At 41.8% G+C, this 21,680-nt stretch overlaps 1 protein-coding gene across 1 annotated transcript in view; it reads right to left on the reverse strand.

The window, feature by feature from the left end:
* Nucleotides 1-3,455: 3,455 nt before the first annotated feature.
* The window catches only part of mybl2b (v-myb avian myeloblastosis viral oncogene homolog-like 2b), a 43,595-nt gene continuing 25,370 nt past the window's right edge, over nucleotides 3,456-21,680 (reverse strand). The window contains exons 7-15 of the mRNA XM_038803548.1: nucleotides 21,172-21,240; nucleotides 19,128-19,367; nucleotides 11,793-12,152; nucleotides 10,466-10,608; nucleotides 9,308-9,410; nucleotides 9,113-9,208; nucleotides 8,153-8,257; nucleotides 6,154-6,294; nucleotides 3,456-5,403 (exon numbers count right to left, since the gene is read on the reverse strand). Of these exons, the coding sequence (XP_038659476.1) occupies nucleotides 5,278-5,403; nucleotides 6,154-6,294; nucleotides 8,153-8,257; nucleotides 9,113-9,208; nucleotides 9,308-9,410; nucleotides 10,466-10,608; nucleotides 11,793-12,152; nucleotides 19,128-19,367; nucleotides 21,172-21,240 (1,383 nt within the window). The 3' untranslated portion in view covers nucleotides 3,456-5,277. The remainder of the gene's footprint in view (nucleotides 5,404-6,153; nucleotides 6,295-8,152; nucleotides 8,258-9,112; nucleotides 9,209-9,307; nucleotides 9,411-10,465; nucleotides 10,609-11,792; nucleotides 12,153-19,127; nucleotides 19,368-21,171; nucleotides 21,241-21,680) is intronic.

Genomic DNA, 21,680 nt, shown 5'->3' on the forward strand with positions numbered 1-21,680 from the left:
AGAGTAGTGTTGGGAAGATCGCAAACTGAAATCTAGACATCGCGAATTGCGTTTTCGATATCTTGTGAGATTTAGTGGCCATTACAGGAATTGTGCCCGTGACTCACCCAGCTGCTAAATCATGGCCATGGTGATTGAAATTGTAATTTATCACAGATGGAAATTAAATAGTGTGGCATACAAATCATCCATAAAATGATTAATTTAAATTTCACCTTAGCAAATCCCACAATATTTTGGTTTATGCTGGTTCAAATATCATAGGTGAGAGTGTTTCCCGTGATGATTTAAGCACAAACTCCTACCTCAATCTGTCAGTAAGACTCCTCGTATTTGAGAACTCTGCCCAACAAAAGCTTTCCTTATGTATTCAGGAAGTGAATTTCACTACTTTTCTTTTTAAAAACCAATTGAGAATACAATAAACTTCCGGGAAGAAAAACAAGAATGGCCAAATTAATTTTAGAGATTTTAAAACTTTACATATTTACTAAAGTTAAATCAATTGACTTTCTTCTATTAGCAATAACTGATGTAACTAAAGACAATACGTACTGTACATTTTTTTTTACACTGGGCTGAACAGCAGAACATCTTTATAAACTTAATATTTACAATTAAATTTGTTCCAAAATAATTTTACCACAAAATGGTTCATTAATTCTATGGTATGTCATTTTTAGAGCGTCGGTTACATACATGACTCAAAACAAGACCGTAAGTATAAAAGCAAAATACTGCAGTTGCTGGAAATCTGAAATAAAAACAGAAAATCATACAAATTCTACAGTGCAGAAGGAAGCTATTCAGCCCATCATGTCTGCACCAATCCTCTGAAAGAGTTACCTACCTAGGCCCACTTCCTTGCCCTAAACCTCGTAACCCCACCTAACCTGCACATCTTTGGACTATAGGAGGAAACCCACGCAGAGGAGAATGCGCAAACTCCACACAGACAGACAGTCACCCGAGGCCAGAATAGAACCTGGGTCCCTGGCGCTGTGAGGCAGTAGTGCTAACTACTGTGCCATCATGCTTCTCTTGCTGGAAATGCTGAAAAAAACTCAGCATGTGTGGCAGCGTCTGTGGAGAGAGAACAGAGTCTGGACGATTCTATTTTGGATCTAAAGAGAGAGAAATGTGTCGATTTCATACTGTACAAGAGGGGGAGGAGCAAAATGGGTCAGTGATAAGTGTGAACCAGGAGAGATTGCATATTTAGCGCACAAAACAGAAGCAATTGTTAATGCAATGTTAAGGACAAGAGAAAGTGCTGATAGTGACATAAAGGTAAGATAGCAAAGTTCGTAGAAAGTATAATTGGCTAAAGCTTTTCACTTGTTGGCAAACTACATGAGCAGGTTCAACTTTGTTACTGTAAAAAAGTAAAACAGGCACACACAAAGATTTCACTAAAGGTAGTGGCATCCTCGACATATTACCTTACTTTGCCTTGCCAGTAAACACATCTTCCTAGAATAACCAAAATGGAGTGGAACAATTGTGATCCTTTTGTAATTTACAAATGGGGTGAAACCAAAGTTACACAATGTCAGTAACAAATGTGGCAGCACAATTGCCAAGAGTTAATATTTGAACTCAATTAGGAAAATCTTTCATACAATCTACCCACAGAACAGGTAACCCCAATCATGCCCAGAGCAAATCAAGTTCAACTAAATTGATCCATGTGAAATGCAGGATGGAATTGTACAGATATAGTCCATGCGTTAAACGGTTCAGGTATTTATTAAATTGATCTAAATTTCAGTGCCCATTATATGGGAATAGTGTATTGATTTGCGATCTTAATTCAACATACCTCTTTAGTTTCTTCATCCACCACTCCCCATTACCTCCTGAATACAAGTTTTTATTATTACCTGGTCGTTACAGGTTTGTATGCTTTTAACCTGGTTAATTTAGGTATGAATTTTTCAATGTTGGTCACATTGTAATTCCACTTTCAGTCTGCAAACAAGTTTGTTGAATAAACACAAAAAGTATGCAGGTCCAACAAGTGATTAGGAAAGTAAATGGAATGTTGTCACTCATGGCAAGGGAATGTAACATAAAAGTAGAGATATTTTGCTACTTTTGTATACAGTATTTGGTGAGATCCCTTCTCAAGTACAGAGTAGTTTTGGTCTCTTTATTTTAAAAAAGACATGGGCCGGGATTCTCCCCTACCCGGTGGGGTGGGGGGGTCCCGGCGGGATGGAGTGGCATGAATCACTCCGGCGTCGGGCCGCCCCAAAGGTGCGGATTTCTCCGCACCTTTAGGGGCCAAGCCCTAACCTTGAGGGGCTAGGCTATTGAATCAACATTTAAGTCCAGACTTTCGCTACCAAGGCAGGTAGCATGAATGGGAACATTTTCTGATTTGCTGGATTCCACCTCAAAAAGAAGAGCTCTGCATTTTCTCTCCAGAGAGAGGTGTGCAGGTGCTAGATGAAGTTGGGCCCGCTGACCCAGAAGCTGGTGCTAGGAGTATGGGGGAGGGGGAAGTGTTGGGCGTCTTTCGAGTGGGCTGATTTGAAGGCCCGCCTCACTTGGTTGGGACTTGGTCCTAGCTGTATTAGAAAATTTTAGCCCTCTAGCCTACATTTGTCCTCACCCCATGACTCTCAGTACCCAGGCACTCTCTCTCCCCGCTCCCCCCAACCCCACAAACTTGCCCAATTTCCACCATACGCAGACCTTAGAAGTAATGTGGAGACTTTAGAACTCAAATGGCTGATTTCTTATATAATAAACTTCAGTTCATTCCTTAATCTTTTAATAGCCTCGAAGTTGTTAAACTGTGAACTCAGAAACCCCATGAGATAATTGTAGCATTTGAAATTCAGTCAAGTATTCAAAATGAATAGGGCAGCACGGTGGAGCAGTGGGTTAGCCCTGCTGCCTCACGGTGCCTAGGTCCCAGGATCGATCCTGGCTCTGGGTCACTGTCCATGTGGAGATTGCACATTCTCCCTGTGTCTGCGTGGGTTTCACCCCCACAACCCAAAAAAATGTGCAAGCTAGGTAGATTGGCCACTCAATTGCCCCTTAATTGAAAATAAATAAATAAATTGGCTACTCTAAATTTAAAAAAGTTTTCATAATGAATAGCCCTTAGTGAAATGTCAAAGAACTCGAGTGAAACTTCTCAAACAGATGTTAAACCAGTTAGCCTGTCAATCAAAGCAGACTTTTTTTAAAAAAACACATTTTTTAAAACACATTTTAGATCATGACAATTAAACAGACCATATTCACCCTTCCAGGACTTTTACGTCTGTGGTGAAAGTAACTTAGTAATTCACACTGTATTTACCAATACCATTGTAAGCGCAGTAGCGTTATCCGACCACTAGGGGGAGTAGCTCTGGGAAAGCTCAGGAGTTTGTACAGGGCTCCACCCTTGGCTCCGCCCACGACTCCTCCCCCTGGACTTGCTGTATAAATACCCTTGTCCAGAGCCAGCCTACAGTTCATCGAGAGTTCAACGGGTAACAGGCTGGCTCTGTAGTAAGTAGATTAAAACCACTGTCCATATCTTAAAGCATGTATCTAGTGAATTGATGGTTCCATCAACGTCTACTCCACAAATTTGTGACTCCCACATTGCAGGTTAGGGGCCTTGTAACAGCCAAAATAAGTTAGTTTGAACTCGGCACCAAATTCAAATGACCCCGAGTTCAGTTTCCCTCCTGGCGGAATCACATCCCACCCTCTTTCTCCGACTGGCAAAAATGGGATCTGTTGGAAATGCATGCTATTTTTATAAATCAGCAGAGTCTTCCCACCTCCACGCAAGTCTTGCCCCTTGTCTTCAATAAGCATCAAATCTCCAACCAAACTGGAAGGTCTCAGAGAGAGTGGTTACTAAGCAGATAGAGAACAATAAAACAAAGACGGAAGAAACATAAAATAAATAGAGTGCATTTACATGTATGTGGGGGGAAAGAGGTGGGAGGGAAGATATGTAGAAGAAGAGGAGTAGCACTGGGATAAAAATCATACAGTTGTAGGTTATGATCACATATTTCACATAATTTGGAACCCTGTATCATGCCTTTGACTCAAAGATGTTTTTCACTTCAAACACAATTTCCAAGCTAGTGGTTTGTTAAGGTATGGGGGAAGTAAGACTTCTAGTTAGAACCCAGAACATTTAATGCCTATAATTTTTTTTTTTTAAATCATGCATTGTTCAACAAAGCAGTTAATGCATTTTTTTGATGCAAACAGCTGGAAGAGAACTGTGACAATGTACGATAAATGAGCCATTCTGACTGATCAACAGTATTTTTCTTCAATTTTAACTAGATATGAAGTAAGAAAGTTTTCTATTTCAAATTTCTTCAGGTTACCTTTACATATTGGAGTTACTACTTTTAGGATTCAAAATGATCAGATATCAATTCTTTAATGGCAACACATGCCAACGATATAGGACAGAGATCCCCAAGCAACATGCTCTCTCACTGTTAGTATTTTCAGTCGTAATGCTGGAATGGTGGCAAATTAAAAATCCAAATTGCTGTACTTGTTTGTACACTTTTGTTATTTCAAAAATCATAATTACCTTTGACAAACTTGTCAAACTTTGCAGGAGATCAAATAAGCAGACTGTCTTGTATAACTGTTAATACTAACAAGTCCTATAATATTTATCTGCTTAATCCCAGTGAAAACATTCTTCAACTTTCAACAATGCACTTTCTTTGCCACACAAAAGAGTTATAAAAATGAGAATTTTTGCAAACGCCAGAAGAAAACTTCTTAATATTTGTTCCAAAGTAATGTGAATTAAGAATTTTCCACTCCTGATTTAGGTGCTGAAAACTTACTTATAGAAGCAGTAATCATAGTGCATCTTCAATTTGAAGAATTCTTCGAAACAAGGTTACAATGACAAACGTGATATTTGTTGAGGGAATCCTTTTCAATGACATTACAACATCAAGCACAAATTTGCTTGTGCAGTGATTGTTCAATAGAGCTTTCCAGTGAAAGAGAGTTACAGGGTTAACATTTAATCAACAATTCAAGATTTGTTTTTAGAAAAAAGGTCTCAACAACCAATCACGTTCTTATTTGAAGTTTCCCCAACCAATACAGTGTTTTATGAAATTGTCTGTTGCTGGAACGATCTTTCTCCCCACAATGATGAGATATTACCCTGACACAAATTATAGCTGGAGCATCAAGGTTTTATAGATCCTGAAGGTAATTCGTTCCATTGGAAGAATCATCCAGAGAGAATGTTTTAATCTGTTCACTATCACATTATAAAATCAAAGTCCGAGAGGTGTGAGTTGTTTTGAATGCATTCAAGTACTTCCTGGCTTTCTCAGTCATTATAAGTTGATCCTTTGTTCTTCCACAGGCTACTGCTTCCCAAGCACTGCTCATCTGGAAGCAGGAATCAGAGGGAAAATATTTTTTAATGTCACATATGCAACATGTTTCAGTTTCAACTATGCCATTAAGTTTTCAAATACATTACTCTTGTCAAACAGCTTCAAAATATTGGAGGGTCAAATATACAATAGATCGCAGCATAGAACACAACCCCTTTTTTGGCACCAAAATACACATTTAGGCCTATGTTCAGCACACAAGTTAAACCCCCCCTCCCCATTTCGGAGCTAATAAATGCATAATTAAGGCTATGCTCACATTTGTTGGTCTCATTTGTCAGCTGAGAAATATTTGGTTCCAGTTATACTCACTTTATAAGTTGGTGCTAGGGATCAAACAGGCCATACAGGCCTGTAATGAAGATGCATAGAATTTTAAGATGCCTAAACATTTCAAAATGGTGACCACCTACACCAAACCAAAACTGGCAGTTCACATTGGCAAGATAACAGAAAACATTTTGAATGTTGTTCATCTCATCATGGCACAATTAAAAGCTGAATGTCTATTTGATTGAGCCACTAAACTGTGTTACAAAGTAAAGATGTTTTATGGAGAGGGGTAACCGACATTCAAAGAGCTGAAATCATATGTGGGATGAAGAATCAGGACAGGAGCAATTGCAGGATGAAAAGACTATGCCAAAATGCGAATTCTACACATTGTGGTAAGACAGACTTGTCTGGCATTTCTATAGATATTATCTAAACAAAACTATTTACAATAAATAATGCTACTTACCCATATTGGAGCCACTGGTTTAGAGTGTTTGGAGGAAAAACTAGTATCATTATTAGGTATAATAAAACCTCTGTTCAGTGTATCATTTTTACTTGCTGAAGAGCTGTTCAAAGATCTTGATAAAACATCTTCTGTCTGCTTCTAAAAGAAAATAAAAACAATATGGGGTCTTGATGAGACTACACCATGGGCGGAATTCTCCGCTCCCGCGCGGCATCGGGAAGGCTGTCGTGAACTCAGCCGAGTTTCACGACGGCCTCGGAGGCCGCTCCTCGCACCCTATTCACCCCTCTGTAAATCTCGGCCGCCGGGCCTTGACGCTTGTGTCAAGGCGGCGCACCGAGAATGATGCGATGGCGGCGCCTAAGTGACGTCAGCCGCGCATGCGCAGGTTGGCCGGCTCCAACCCGCACATGCACGGTTGCCGTCTTCCCCTCCGCTGCCCCGCAAGACGTGGCGGCTTGATCTTGCGGGGTGGCGGAGGGGAGAGAGTGCGTCTCTTGGAGACGCCGGCCCGACGATCGGTGGGCACCGATCGCGGGCCAGTCCCCTCCCGAGCACAGCCGTGGTGCTCACTCCCCTCTCCGCCCCCCCCACAAGCCACAAATGAACCTTTGGCGCCATGTTCACGATGGCAGCGACCAGGTGTGGTTGTCACCGGTGTGAACAGGTTGGGAACGTCAGGCCGCTCAGCCCATCCGGGCCGGAGAATCACCGGTCGGCGTGAAAAACGGCGAGAGGCGATTCTCCGAGCGGGGGGGTGGGAGAATCGCGGAGGGTGCCAGGGCGGCGTGTCGTGAGTCGCCCGGCCCTCCCGCGATTCTCCCACCCGGCGTGGGGAGCAGAGAATCGCGCCCCTTGTGTATGGAGTACAATTCTGCTCTCCTTACTAAGAAAAGATGGATGTTCTTGCTTCAGAGATAATGCAAAGATTCACTAGATTGGCTTCTGGGAAGAAGTAGACTAGGCTTGTATTTCCCAGAATTTTAGCTGCACGAGTAACAATCTCATTGAAACATACAAAATTCTTAAGAGACTTGATAGGGATGTTAGGAGAATGTTTCCCCTGACTGAAGAGTCTGGAAATAAGGATTGGGGTGGTATACACAGTCTCAGAATAAGAATTAACCATTCAGAACTGAGGTGTGAAAAAATGCGTTCGTTCAAAGGGTTAACGATCTTTGGAATTCTCTACACCAGAGAGCTGTGGATGATAGGCTATTAAGTATATCCAAGATAGAGATAGATTTTTGGATATTTAGGGGATTAAGGGATATGGGGATAGTGCGGAAGGTGGAGTCAAGGTAGAAGATTAACTATGATCGGTTTTGAATGGCTGACCAGAAGCGGCAAAATGGCATATTCCCATTATGTTCTTAGAATATGCAATTTTTTTTACTAGACACAGACCCTTTTAAAAATAACTTCTTCTATTTGTATATAAAGATTAAACTGATCCTTAGAAACCATTCTATTTCAACAGTTAAAACACTTTTTATGGATTGCCAAACACGATCGAAAAATCAGGGTGAGATATGCCAAAAGCATTGATATCTAGAGAGTTGATGATAAATATTGGAGCTCAGAAGAGAGTTGAAGACCGCCTCTTTCTCTCATCGCACTCTCAAAAAAAAAAAAATCACGTGCCTGTTTCTATCTGGATATAACAGTAAGTGAAAGCAATGGCTAAGTGGGTTCAATGATACCATCTCTATGGAAAGCCAACTACTGGTCAAACATCATCTGGGAGAGCCAAACGCTACCTTTTCTTTCGGGAATCGGTTATGTAATTGCTATGTCTAAAAACAGCATGGTTGACACAAATACTTCAACCCATTATTGACGAACAATACTTGCCTCTGGATAAGATAACAAACCAAGCAGTAAAAGCAAATAAATGTTTCAACAGTCTTCAAACTCAAAAAAGTCAAACATTACAGTTTACAGGATTCTTATTGCAGATCAACATCTTGGACAACTATACTTGTGGACGAGTTACCTGTTTGTGTGTGCTGAGAATAGCACGATTTGTATTACCACCATCCTTTTCCACAATATCCAAAGCAAGAGACTTTCGCACTTTCTTCATAAGAGGTCTGTGTAGCTATACAAACAAGAATAATTATAAATTTTAAACAGATTGCAACGGTTCCACACATTATAAACATTTAACATGTTGCAAGGCAAAATTTTGAAATGCTTTTTATAAATAATAATTTTTGACTAAATAAAAGTTGCATTTCATGTATTGCGTGACAAGATCAAGAAATGGAACCAGAGCCTTGTCATTTGAGACTCTACCGAGAAAACCCCAATACGACGCACACATTAGCTTCAGCTTTTTCCTACAATCATCTTAACAAAGTTAAACCATTAAAAACTGGTTTCAAAATAACTTTCACAAGATTGAAGTCAAATTTGTGACAAATACCACTGTTGCATTGATAAATTAGGCTTTGAATACAAACTAGGACAAGAGGGCATAATCTTAGAGTAAGGGATCACCCACTTAAAACAGAGATGAGAGGAATTTCATCTCTCAAGGGTAGTGAATCTGTGGGAATTCTTTAAGCAGAGAGTTGTAGAAGCTGGGTCATTACATATATTCAAGGCTGAGATAGACAGATTTTTAATCAGGAAGGGAATCAAGGGATATGGGGAGAGTGGAGTTGAGGTTCATATCAGATCGGCCATAGTCGCATTGAATGGTGGAGCAGACTTCATGGGCCGAGTGGCCTACTTCTGCTCCAAAGTCTTATGGTCTCTTCTATAGACAGTAAAAGAAAAAGAAAATGAAATAACATCTTCATAAACTAAACTAATACTACATACACATTTACATGTTAAGCAGCTTCATAAAACGTGAATCTATACTGGAGAACCAAGCAAAAATTTGAATTAAAAAAAAAGTGACTCGAGAAAAAAAGTAAACATGCGTTGAACACATGCACATACTAACCCCGTGCTGCTTTCTTTTTACTAACTGGGCCTCTTCTTCCTGCAAAATGCTCCTCAAACCATCTTTTAGATCCTCCTCAAAATGAGAGATTGGATACTAGATTTAAGCAAGAGGAAGAAAAATATACAATCAATGTATTTTCAGATATAGGTGCAACTGGACATTAATCATTTTCACAAAATAATCAGTACGTACCCGAGGTTTCACTACTCCATATTTTTCCAGCCCATTTTTGAAAGGAGTAGGTGTTCTTGGTGTACTGTCCAAAAGAGATCTGCGACTTCTGGGTGTTCGAAACCTGCAAAGATAAAAATACATAAGAACCAATTCACACCAAATTTTGTATTCTTTCAACTTCAAGCATCACAATCTAATACACAACTGAAACAGTACAGAAACATTTGATAAAAAGAAACTCTTTCAGTCTAATAATAATCTTTATTGTCACAAGTAGGCACACATTAACACTGCAATGAAGTTACTGTGAAAGCCCCTAGTAGGCACATTTGGGCACCTGTTCGGGTACACAGGGGGAGAATTCAGAATGTCCAAATTACCTAACAGCACATCTTTCAGGACTTGTGGGAAGAAACCAGAGCACCCGGAGGAAACCCATGCAGACACGGGGAGAGGCGGTCAAATTTGTCAAATAAACACTGCTTGATATTCTCCGCTTACTCGTTTTCTGAACCTGCTTTAGGCAGCTAAAAATGAAATTGAATTTTTATTTTTGATTGGAGCTTTCAATTTATTATAGCTCTTCTTTTTGACACATAGTCGTAACAGCAGCAACCCAAAATGTAATTAAGCAATTCTCATGGAGCTACTGGACAGGTTACCAGCTGCTTGGCTGAGCATGATGCAGAGCAAGCCATTTTTTTGGCGGGGGGGGGCTGTAAAAAGAAATAATAGCAGACAGTTTAACTTTTATTCATGGAACAAAGGCAAACTGGAATTTCTTCTGTCCCTATTGTTTTTTGCTTTGCATGGCAACTTGCAGTGATGATTCTGCTTTCTCATTTGCACATCTTCTAGGCCCACCTTTTGTTCCTTTACTTGCCCATGCCATCTCCTTTTGCTTTGCACCAGCAGCTCTTTAGTCATTTAATCTCTCCTGCCCTCCACTCTATCTTTTTGTTTGATCCCCACCCCTCCCTGCTCTTTACTTGCTCAAAACCTATTAAATCTCTAGCTTGTTGCATGTCACTGACCCTAAACATTAACTCTCGCTTCCCTCTCCACAGATGCCGCCTGACCTGCTGAGTTCCACAATGGTCCATTTTTATTTCAGATTTCCAGCATCCACAGTATTTTGGTTTTGTACTGGAATTGCCTACTAGCTCAGCTACTTACACAGAATTCTCCTTTTGAACTTTGGGTGTATAGTCTCGCTGGAGTGGGGCTGTAACTATGATTTTCTGGCTACAAACTGGGGTAGAGGTAAGAGATGGATTCTCTAGATCAAGATTATCTTGTTTGGTCCAGAAGTTCAAAAACTAAGGGGAGAAAAAAGAGAAAAACATAACAAATTTGTATTTTTAACAATTTCAACCTGCCAATACACTTGACTCATGAACACAGTACATGTGCTAAATGGTACGGTTACATTTAATTACAAAATAAAATTAAACTCCATCTATTCAGATTGAAAAACCAGCTGTGAAATTTCCTCTTCACCCAACCGCACTGGTCATTCATTATCACAGACGGAGTTGATCAGCATTCCGAACTATTCAGCAAATAAGACACTTCCATTGAAACACAGTCCCACAGAAAAAACAAAATTATAAAGAGATGAACCTTGAGTGGTGTAGCAGGCGTGCACTAGGATAGGTAAATGTAGTTAAACAGAGCATAACCAGTTTTAAACTTTAGTTAATGCAAAACGTCTTACAAAAATCTCTGGAACGTGACATGGTTTTAACCTGTTGCATTTTTGAAAGGAAAGTAGTAATTGCTGACTTAGCGATTTGGACGAAATCAGAGGAGTCTCTTATTAAAATTATGGGGATGATTTGGACAGACCGCAACCGGTTGTAAACCCATCCCCCAACGCCAGTTGAAATACATTCTTGATACAGATTATGGCTGTTCACTTCTCTTGGATTGAAACTACATTCTAGAAGAAAAGCAGATGCACTGCAGATGTTGATTTGAGCTAGTAGTTTGTGAAAAGCAAAAAGATGCAGAAAATGACCAAGAAAAAAAGTGTTAGAGCTGTTTCTCCCTAGGGAATCCTGGTCAATATTCTAATCGAAAATACCTGCTACAAAAATGTTCTGCTATCTCAAATACCAAGTTTTTGATCTCAAACTTGGTGTCAAGAGGAAGCACTGAGTGGAGGAAAAGTGTTTTCCTGCAGAAAGAATTAAAGTAGAACACTCAACTTGAAATATCACCTTCAAGAGGGTATTAGTAGAGGCCCAGCAGCTGATATCTTTCTCTCAGCTACCGAGAAAGTATGATAGAGGGCAAAATATAGTAGACGAAGGAGTGGAGGAACACATCTCGTGCTTCGCAAACAAAAAAAAATTTAAATCTGTAGTCTTTCTTTATCAACATTGTATCATTATTTAGCAGTGGTTCATAGCTGAATAGGCCAGGTGAACCAGTCAGATCTTCTCTGGTTGCTAAAAGTCAGCCTGGAGTGCTGAAAAAGTATTCAGTACTGCAATATTACCTGTGACGGTGAAAAGGGCAAGGTCTTTACTGGAGTACTTTTTGGAGTCATGCTGCTGCTGGTACTGCTTTCAAAGATTGCAGAACTATTCCCACTGCTGCTATCATTAACCGGTGAAAGTGTAATCTTTGTTTTCCTCTTGCGCCTCAGGATTGTTGGAGGTGTACTGAAGCTTCCTGCAATTGGGGAGGTAATCATGGGGATGAGTTCACCTTTCTTTGCACTTTTGCTCAGGTCAGAGATGGTATTTGCATCAATGCGGTATTCTGTCAAAGTTGGCTGTGTGATCTTATCCGGAGTCTGTTTGATGAGATCCTCCGGTAAATCAAAGCATGACAGGTCAGACCATGCATCTGGGTCCTTAAGAATGGAGAACAGGTATAATTAATAAGACAATTCGTAGAATCTAGATAGTCTCCAGTATACTTAAATAATCTCCCTGCTACCAGAATCATTCTTTCATCCTTCCATTAATATTAGAACTTGAAGTATAATTAACATTGAAATACAGCATAGAAGACCATAGAGGCCCTCGTGTATATAACTAGAACTGAAGTGAGAGATTTCAAAGATATGGGGTTTGTCTTATGAAGAGAGATTGAGCAGTTTAGGCCTACACTTGAGTTTAGGAGAATGAGAGGAGATCTAATTGAGGCATATAAGATCATAAACAGTATTGACAAGGTAGACAGGATTCTGGGTCTGTACTCGTTGGGAGTTTAGAAGGATGAGGAGGGGATCTTATTGAAACTTGCAGGATATTGCAAGGCTAGTTAGAGTGGAAGTGGAGAGGTCCACTTGTAGGAAAAACTAGAACCAGAGGACACTATCTTGGACTAAAGAGACGATCCTTTAAAACTAAGATGAGGAGGAATTTCTTCAGACAGAGGGTGGTGAATCAGTGGAAATCTTTGCTGCAGAGGGCTGTGGAGGACGAATCACTGAGTGTCTTTAAGACAGAGTTAGATAGGTTCTTTATTAATAAGGAGATCAGGGGTCATGGGGAGAAGGCAGAATGGGGATGAGAAAAATATCAGCCATGATTGAACGGCGGAGCAGACTCGATGGGCTGAGTGGCCTAATTCTGCTCCTATGTCTTATGGGGCAAATTATAACGGGATTTCATAATCTTAGGGTAAGGAATAGCAGATTTAAAACAGAGATGAGAAAGAGTCGTGAATCTGTGGAATTCACTACCCCAGAGCGCGGTGGATGCCGGACATTTGAGGAGATAGACTGATTTTTAATTAGTAATGGGTAGAAGGGTTATGCAGATCGGACAGGAAAGTGGAGTTGCGACCGAGAGATCAGTAATGATTGTATTGAATGGCGGAGCGGGCTCGAGGGGCTGAACTGCTTACTCCTGCTCTTACTTCTTATGTTCTTATAAAAGCCTATACCATAAATCAGAACCAACCAAAAGTGGCTGTTGGAGAGAAAGTGACTCTTGACTCAGTGGTCTGAATGGCATGAGAGACAAATCAGTAACACCACCTCCAAATCAGGTAGATGTTTACCCAATATCAGATAGAAGAGAAGGTATTTTATATTGTGAATATTTGTTTTTCCATACTAGCCCAATTCAGATTTAATTGAGGTTTAAACATTAGAGCGTTATGCAGTACCTAAACATTTGGTAGCTTCAAATTCAAAATGGTGAGTCATTGATGAAACTTTGAACAGAATGAATATGAAATATATTGGGGAAATGCTTGTTTATTCAGCAGAGCATGCTTGTACTATTATGTGGTGCTGCAGGTAACAGGGGAAAGCAACGTTGCTCTGACAACATGCACTCTTCTCCCGCTGAATTGATCGTGTTTCTCTCAGTACCCTTGTGAAACCCAAGCCCATTAGTTACATGATATTATCACTCCACCTGGTCTTTTGCCTACCTACACATTCCTCTAGCATTCTTTCCAGCATCGTAACTTTTAATATCACTGCTTCATACCATGTGCCCAAAGTATTTCAACTTCTAGAAACAATAATTGTAATTAAAAATACTTGTGTATTTTTGACTTCCAGTGCCGGCCATGGAGTGAGTGGTCGCATATTTGGCAGTTCCCGCTCGAGGTGTATTTTTCAGTCCTCTTCTCTGGTTGCCGGGTGGATGTTTTGAAGAAAAAGGGTGCAGAGGTAGCAGAGGCAGATTTTACTCCACCGGTGAATGGTTTCATGGACCAGAAATGGGTTTAGAAGAAAGGCGTTGCAAGAGCAAGGAACTCCTTGTGCGACACAGGGAAAGATGGCGGAGAGTACGGGGCCAGCCCTACCAGCCCAATGGTTGACGGAGCAGCTAGTTGACTTTCTGAAGGAAAAGTTCAGTCAGCAGAGGAGGGAGGCTCTGGAGACACTGGCGATGGTGGTAGACCCGCTGAGAGTGGGGATCGACTGCGTGATCCCCACTGAGGCTGCTGAGGCTGGAGACTCAGAGCCAGGCGATCCAGAAGGTGGAGGAGCACGAGGAGCAGCTTGTCTCATTGGCAGCCGAAGATCGGGATGATGCGAGAAACTCAGAAGTGGCTTAAGGAGAAGGTGGTGGATTCGGAGAACAGCTCCCGAAGGCAAAATTTAAGAATTGTGGGGATACCAGAGGGCATTGAGGGAGCGGACGCAGGCTCTTCTGTTGCCAAAATGCTGGAGAAGTTGATGGTGGGGGGAGCCTTCGAGCGGCCCCTGGAGGTTGATCGGGCACACAGGGCATTGATGAGGAAGTTGCAGGCGAATCAGCCGTCAAGGGCGATGGTGATGAGGTTACATAGATTCCTGGATTTGGAGAAGATCTTGAGGTGGGCCAAGCAGACGAGGAGATGTACCCAGGAGGGTAATAAGCTCCGGGTATACCAGGACCTGGGTGTGGAACTGGCCAAGAGGAGAGCGGAATTCAATCGAGTCAAGGCTGTCCTCTATAAAGAAGGGGGTGAAGTTCAGGATGCTGTACCCGGCCCGCCACTGGGTGACCCACAATGGTCCTGAGTTTTTTTTTTAAGCACCCGAGGAGATGATGAAGTTGTGAGAGACAATGAACTGGCAGGTGAAGGAGGACATTGAACTTTGGAGGAGGCGCGAGAGATGCTGGTTCTCTCTGTCCCATTTTGCCCGTTTGTTTTTATTGTATTGTTTTGGGTGACGGTCAGGGGAGAATCTCCTTTCACTCAGGGATGGTTTTTCTTCTTGCGGGGTTCTTTGTTGGGAGGCTGGAGGTTCGTGTTGGTTGAGTACATCTTTTTTTTTTCTTATTGTTATTGTTGTTTGCACCATGGAAGTGTGTGAGCAGGGTTGGGGGGGGGGGGGGTTAGGGGTAGGATGTTTGGCGCTGTGTGTGGTGGCTGCCAGACTAGCTGAGCGAGCTAGTTCACGGGAGCATAAAGTGGAGGGAGAGCAGGCGGGTAGCGCTTGAGGTGGGGAATAGGACTGATGGAGGTTTGGGAGACAGATGGCAAAGGAATTTTTGTACTTCTCCCATGTACACAGGTTGTCCTCGCGGAGATTACTACTGGGAAGCAAACATAGCCATGGTCAGGAAGTAGGTAGTGGGGGAGGGGTTCAGTATGGGAGCAGATGGACGCAGCCTCGTGTAAGGGCACTAGCTTAGGAGCACTGTTGACCGCCTCTGCTGTTCTCGTTGGCCACGCACTTCACAAGCACAGTGGTGTGGCGGCTTGGAGGGGCATTGGCGGCAGTACCCGAGGTTGGAGGGTGCCTCGGTTTGGGCACCGATTTGCAGGAATCACAAGTTTGCTCCGGGTTTTTGGGGGGGGGGGGGGGAAAGAAGAAGAGAGAACTGCATGCAGGGTTCCAGGGGTGGCGGTTGGCAGGGATGGAGCGGTTTGGAGACCTGTTCGTGGGGTGGGGGTGGGGCAGCTTTAAGCTTAGAGGGGTTAGTAGAGGAGTATGAGCTGCCCAGCGGGAATACATTCCGGTACTTACAGGTTCTGGATTATGTGAGGAAGCAGGTGCTATCCTTTTCCGATCTGTCGGCCCCGGGTTGCAGGACAAGGTGGTGCCAAAAACAGGGGTTGGCGAAGGTAGGGTTCGGAGATCTATAAAGGAGTTAATGGACTGGGGGGACGCCCCGATAGGAGAGGTTAAGAAGTGGAAGGAACAGCTGCGGAGGGAGGTGGAGGAGGGTGAATGAATCCTCTTTGCATTCTAGGCTTAGCCTTATTCAATTTAAGGTACTCCATAGGGCGCACATGACAGTGGCCAGAATGAGAAGGGTTTTTGAGGGGTTGGAGGATAGGTGTGGGTAGTTTTTGTAGTGCACCGAAGCATCTTCCCGTGTCTGCCTGGGTTTCCTCTGGTTTCCTCCCACAGACGAAAGATGTGCAGGTTATGTGGATTGACCATGCTGAATTGCCCCGAGATGGGGGCTAGGTAGCGTGCTCCTTCAGAGGGCCGGTGCAGACTCGATGGGCCAAATGGCCTACTTCCGCACTGTAGGGATTCAATGAAATCTGAAGATTTTGGGGATGACAGTGGTTAGCACTGTTGCCTCACAGCTCCAGGGTCCCAAGTTCAATTCCGGCCACGCGTGACTGTGCGGAGTCTGCACATTCTCCCAATGTCTGCATGGGTTTCCTCCTGGTGCTCCGGTTTCTTCCCACAGTCCAAAGGTGAGCAGGTAAGGTGGATTGGCCATTCTAAATTGCCCCATAGTGTCCAAAAATGTTAGGTGGGGTTACTGGGATAGGGTGGGGTTGTGGACTAGTCAGGTGCTTTTTCCAAGGGCCAGTGCACTCGATGGGCCAAATGGCCTCCTTCTGCACCGTAGATTTTATGATTCTATGTTTTTAAATGCCTTAATAAAACATTTTTTAAAATACTTGTGTATTTGTGTGTGATCCATTGATGTAATTTCTTTTTAACCATCTTAAATCACCAGACAGACATTGTTAAGTAAAATACTATCAGAACTTAAACTACTTTTGTTGCACATATGGCGGGCTGTGATTAAGCTCAATATCTCTTTTAGATTTTTACAGCACAAAAAAAAATCACAGCCTGCCATGTGTGCAACGTTTTGCCTCTACATCAGAAAGTTTTGGGTGCTACATGCAACTTGCAGCTCAGTTAATGATTGATGAACGCCAGTCTCACTTCACTTTACTTCCAGTAGGAGTAGAGATATTCTGGAGTGGAAATAGTGTTGACTTCACCTTCCCCCTTGTGCCCCAAAACCTGTTTTGATAGGGGATGGGGTGGCTGACGGAGAGGGGGGAGGTTATGATGGATAACATCTCATCTGCACAAGGGCGGCATGTGGAGCAGTGGTTAGCACTGGGACTACGGCCCTGGGGACCCGGGTTTGAATCCTGGCCCTGGGTCACTGTCTGTGTGGAGTTTGCACATTTTCCCAGTGTCTGCGTGGATTTCACCCCACACCCCCATCCTAATTTAAATAATTTTAAGGGTCTTCAAGCGGGAAGGTTTGAAGTTGTCCACCCTCCCTCCCTCCGCGCCGGAATGTGGCGACTAGGGGCTTTTCAGTAACTTCATTTGAAGCCTACTTGTGACAATAATCGATTTTCATTTCATTTGTTCAAAATTTACATAGATGATTTGGAGTTGGGGACCAAAGGCAATGTGTCCAAGTTTGCAGGCGACACTAAGATGAGTGGTAAAGCGAAAAGTGGGCAGAGGATACTGGAAGTCTGCAGAGGGATTTGGATAGGTTAAGTGAATGGGCTAGGGTCTGGCAGATGGAATACAATGTTGACAAATGTGAGGTTATCCATTTTGGTAGGAATAACAGCAAACGGGATTATTATTTAAACGATAAAATATTAAAGCATGCTGCTGTGCAGAGAGACCTGGGTGTGCTAGTGCACGAGTCACAGAAAGTTAGTTTACAGATGCAACAGGTGATTAAGAAGGCAAATGGAATTTTGCCCTTCATTGCAAGAGGGATGGAGTTTAAGACTAGGGAGGTTATGCTGCAATTGTATAAGGTGTTAGTGAGGCCACACCTGGAGTATTGTGTTCAGTTTTGGTCTCCTTACTTGAGAAAGGACGTACTGCCACTGGAGGGTGTGCAGAGGAGATTCACTAGGTTAATCCCAGAGCTGAAGGGGTTGGATTACGAGGAGAGGTTGAGTAGACTGGGACTGTACTCGTTGGAATTTAGAAGGATGAGGGGGGATCTTATGGAAACATATAAAATTATGAAGGGAATAGATAGGACAGATGCGGGCAGGTTGTTTCCACTGGCAGGTGAAAGCAGAACTAGGGGGCATAGCCTCAAAATAAGGGGAAGTAGATTTAGGACTGAGTTTAGGAGGAACTTCTTCACCCAAAGGGTTGTGAATCTATGGAATTCCTTGCCCAGTGAAGCAGTAGAGGCTCCTTCATTAAATGTTTTTAAGATAAAGATAGATAGTTTTTTGAAGAATAAAGGGATTAAGGGTTAAGGTGTTCGGGCTGGAAAGTGGAGCTGAGTCCACAAAAGATCAGCCATGATCTCATTGAATGGCGGAGCAGGCTCAAGGGGCCAGATGGCCTACTCCTGCTCCTAGTTCTTATGAATTAAAATGATTTTCTAGGTCCTCCTTCCACTTCGGGTGGAAATCTCAAATCTGAAGAAGGTGACACATGCAAGGATGGCAGACTACCCAGTACTCAGATACTGGTAGATGTGGCATAAAAAGATTAAATATGGTGTAAAATAAAACTGCTAGAAATTCAAAAATGCACTACACAACTTTAAACAATTCACAGCATCTTTCAGAATCCACTTTAATATCCAGAAGGTTGAAAAAGTTGGACAGGTTGGGCTTGCATCCATTGGAGTCGAGAAGAATGAGAGGTGATCTCATTGATTCATAGAAGATCCCGAGGGGACTCGACACAGTGGATGTTTCTCCTAAAATTAAGATACTAAAATTCAGTGACACAGTTGGAAAATAAAGGGTCGCCCATTTAAGATGGTGATGGTAATTTTTTCCCTCGGAGTGGTATCAGTATGTGGAATTCTCTTCCCCAGAGAAGTGGAAGCAGGGTCATTGAATATTTTTAAAGGCTGGAGTGAGATAGATTCCTGATTAACAAGGGAATCAAAGGGTGTAGTGGAAGACAGGAAGGTAGAGTTAAGGCCACAATCTGATCAGCAATGGTTTTATCAAGTGGTGGAAGGGGCTCATGTGGCCAAATGGTCCTAAATCATATGTTCGTAGAAGGGCATTTGTTGTTTAGGCAATTGCAACAATGGTATGAATTTGAAAGGAAACATTCCTATGCTGAAAAGTGCAAGATGTGTAAAGGAGCACATCATGTTTTCATATTTTCGAACACAATATGAGAGTAGCTGCTTTCACAGCAAGTTACAGAACTTACACATTTGATTAGCTCCAGGGGCTCAGAGAATTCAGGGGCTGACTGCGGTGAAAATCTTGTCCCAGAATCTACTATCAGGAACATGCTGTCAGAAGTCTCTTCTGTAGATTGGTCAGGTTCCTGGGATTGATCAGAAATAGATTGCTCTTGTTGAGTTTCAGAAGTACTCGATAGTCCCGGATCACCAGGCATAGTGTTATCCATATGGTGATTGCCTAACCAACTGGCAATACTGTCCTCCTGTGTCAATAGGAAAATAATCTTAATGCACAAAAGAAATTACCAAGGATTTGCAAGTCAAAGACTGATTGAGTGAAGTTCACAATGAACTCCAAATATAAAAATGTAAATAAGACATTTTTTTAAAAAAAACTTAAGGAACCATTGAAAAATGACCAAAGAACCATTGAAAAATGACCAAAGCATATTCTATGGCAATATTTATATTTCCATCATGATAACCTGCAATTTTCATATATATTTGCAGAAGATCACATATCAAATGCTTCCTTTCCAGATTTAAAAAACTCAGATTTTTCTAGTCCTTCAATAAAGCCTGTGATATTCAGGATGACTACAGCTCTTCTCTGTTCCACCTGTGCTTGAATGCCTGCAATATACTAGGGTAGTGCAGGGAAGTGCCACAAGGCTGATCCAAGTGCCAAAGTTATGTGAAAAGATAGAAAAATGTGGACTTGTCAACCTACAAAGGAAGTATCTGCAAGATCTTATCAGATCGTTAAGGAAGCAGAAACAACAATCTAGAGTGAGGTTTCAGAATCCAGAGTTTCATTTTCCATAGATGCTGCCATCCAAACAAGTGTCATATTGGACTTGAAATGTTAACCGTTTCTCTCTCCACAAATGCAGCCAGACCTGCTGAGTTTATTTCAGATCTCCAACATCAACAGTATTTTGCTTTTATTTCAGTGTTTAATTCACTGCGATTTCTCTTCCAGGAATGCCCTTGAAGAAGTTCAGCTCTTCTTCCCAACGAGATTTACGTATTAGATACTGCAGAGATGTGAAACCAAATGTAGGTAATGTTGTCAGGTGTCAGATAAATTATACTGGCAGTTATAGGGATTACACAATGATTTAAGAAAATTATATATGGATTCCTTAGGAGAGATAGTATGTTACCAATAAAGTGTGTTCAAACTACCCAGGTTTAGCAACTGATCATCAACTGTGTTTGAGCTCGGTACTAAAAATGACAGGGATCAGATGACAACAATATGCAACAGGAGTTCAATCAATGCAAGCAACGTGCAATACAAATAGTGCCAGTTCAGTCCATAATTCAGCCCTAGTAACTCAAAAAAGATGCCAATTCATGCCAGATTTAAAAATAAACAGATGATTTTTAGAAAACTGGATTTCTGATTACTGACTAAAAACATAATTGAGAATGCTATTATAGTGCCATTTTTGCATTGATGCAAAGCAGTTTCAGGCATACATTTGAAATCCAGCAGTGGAATGCGGGATTGCCACCTCACATCTAAATGTCCTAAATTACATGTTGTGAGTGAGACCTTCTCCAAAAGGTGCACACTGGCTGCTAAAGCTGAAACTCACAAGGACCCCAGGTGGCTTACTGAATCTCCTGATTCAGGTTATGAGCACACCCTCTTACTCTGATCCCCTAGCATTAGCTGCTGGAGAACAGTGGTGCTAGCATGATTCAAAAACCATATTCAGAGCTACTGTTGCTGCAGCTGGATGCCTGTGAAACCCAATCACTGAACATTATAATAGAGATTGATTGCCTATTGTGGTTTATGAATATTGGTACCTGTAACATAACTGTAGCCTTACTTTCAGTGAACTCCAGACACTAGTATAAACTAGAATTAAACATGTGAAACATAAGAACATAGATGCACACGGTATTTACCAAATAACATTGTAGCCAAAATGCTTAAGTATACAAATAAAACCCAAAAAATTGTATTTTATTTCTCCGGCTAGTAGGTACTAAAACGGCAATAAATTTGTGTGTTGTGTATTTTTTTTAAAAATGCGAATACTATTTTCTAACCTGCTTTATAGTTACAGATGGCAGCTGTGCAACTGCTTCTACGGTAACAGGTTCATGTTTTGAAGCGGGCTGAAAGGGGAAAAAAAAGCACGATCATATTACAGTTTTAAATTATCCAGATAAATACTTTTTAAAATCAGTTTCCTGTCCAATAGGAACAAAGCTTTCAAGCTGAAGGCTTGCATTGAATACAGTCTAGAAAAGGTTAGCAATATGGTATTTTGTTCAGTCCATCAGTTTGGAAGACAGACTAAGGAAATAAAATCCATTCTTAGTGGAAAGAAATATTTGCCAGGACGAAGGAACAGAGACATACCATATTTGCTGGAAAAAGAAAGAAACATCCTGTTGAAACTTTTCACCTTTCATTTTTTAATAATCTTTATTGTCACCAGTAGACTTACATTAACATTGAAGTTACTGTGAAAAGCCCCTAGTCGCCACATTCCGGCACCTGTTCGGGTACACCGAGGGAGAATTCATATGTCCTACCATCACGTCTTTCAGGA

This window comes from Scyliorhinus canicula, chromosome 7 (genome assembly GCF_902713615.1).
Source record: "Scyliorhinus canicula chromosome 7, sScyCan1.1, whole genome shotgun sequence".
In the NCBI taxonomy this organism is placed as follows: Eukaryota; Metazoa; Chordata; class Chondrichthyes; order Carcharhiniformes; family Scyliorhinidae; genus Scyliorhinus; species Scyliorhinus canicula.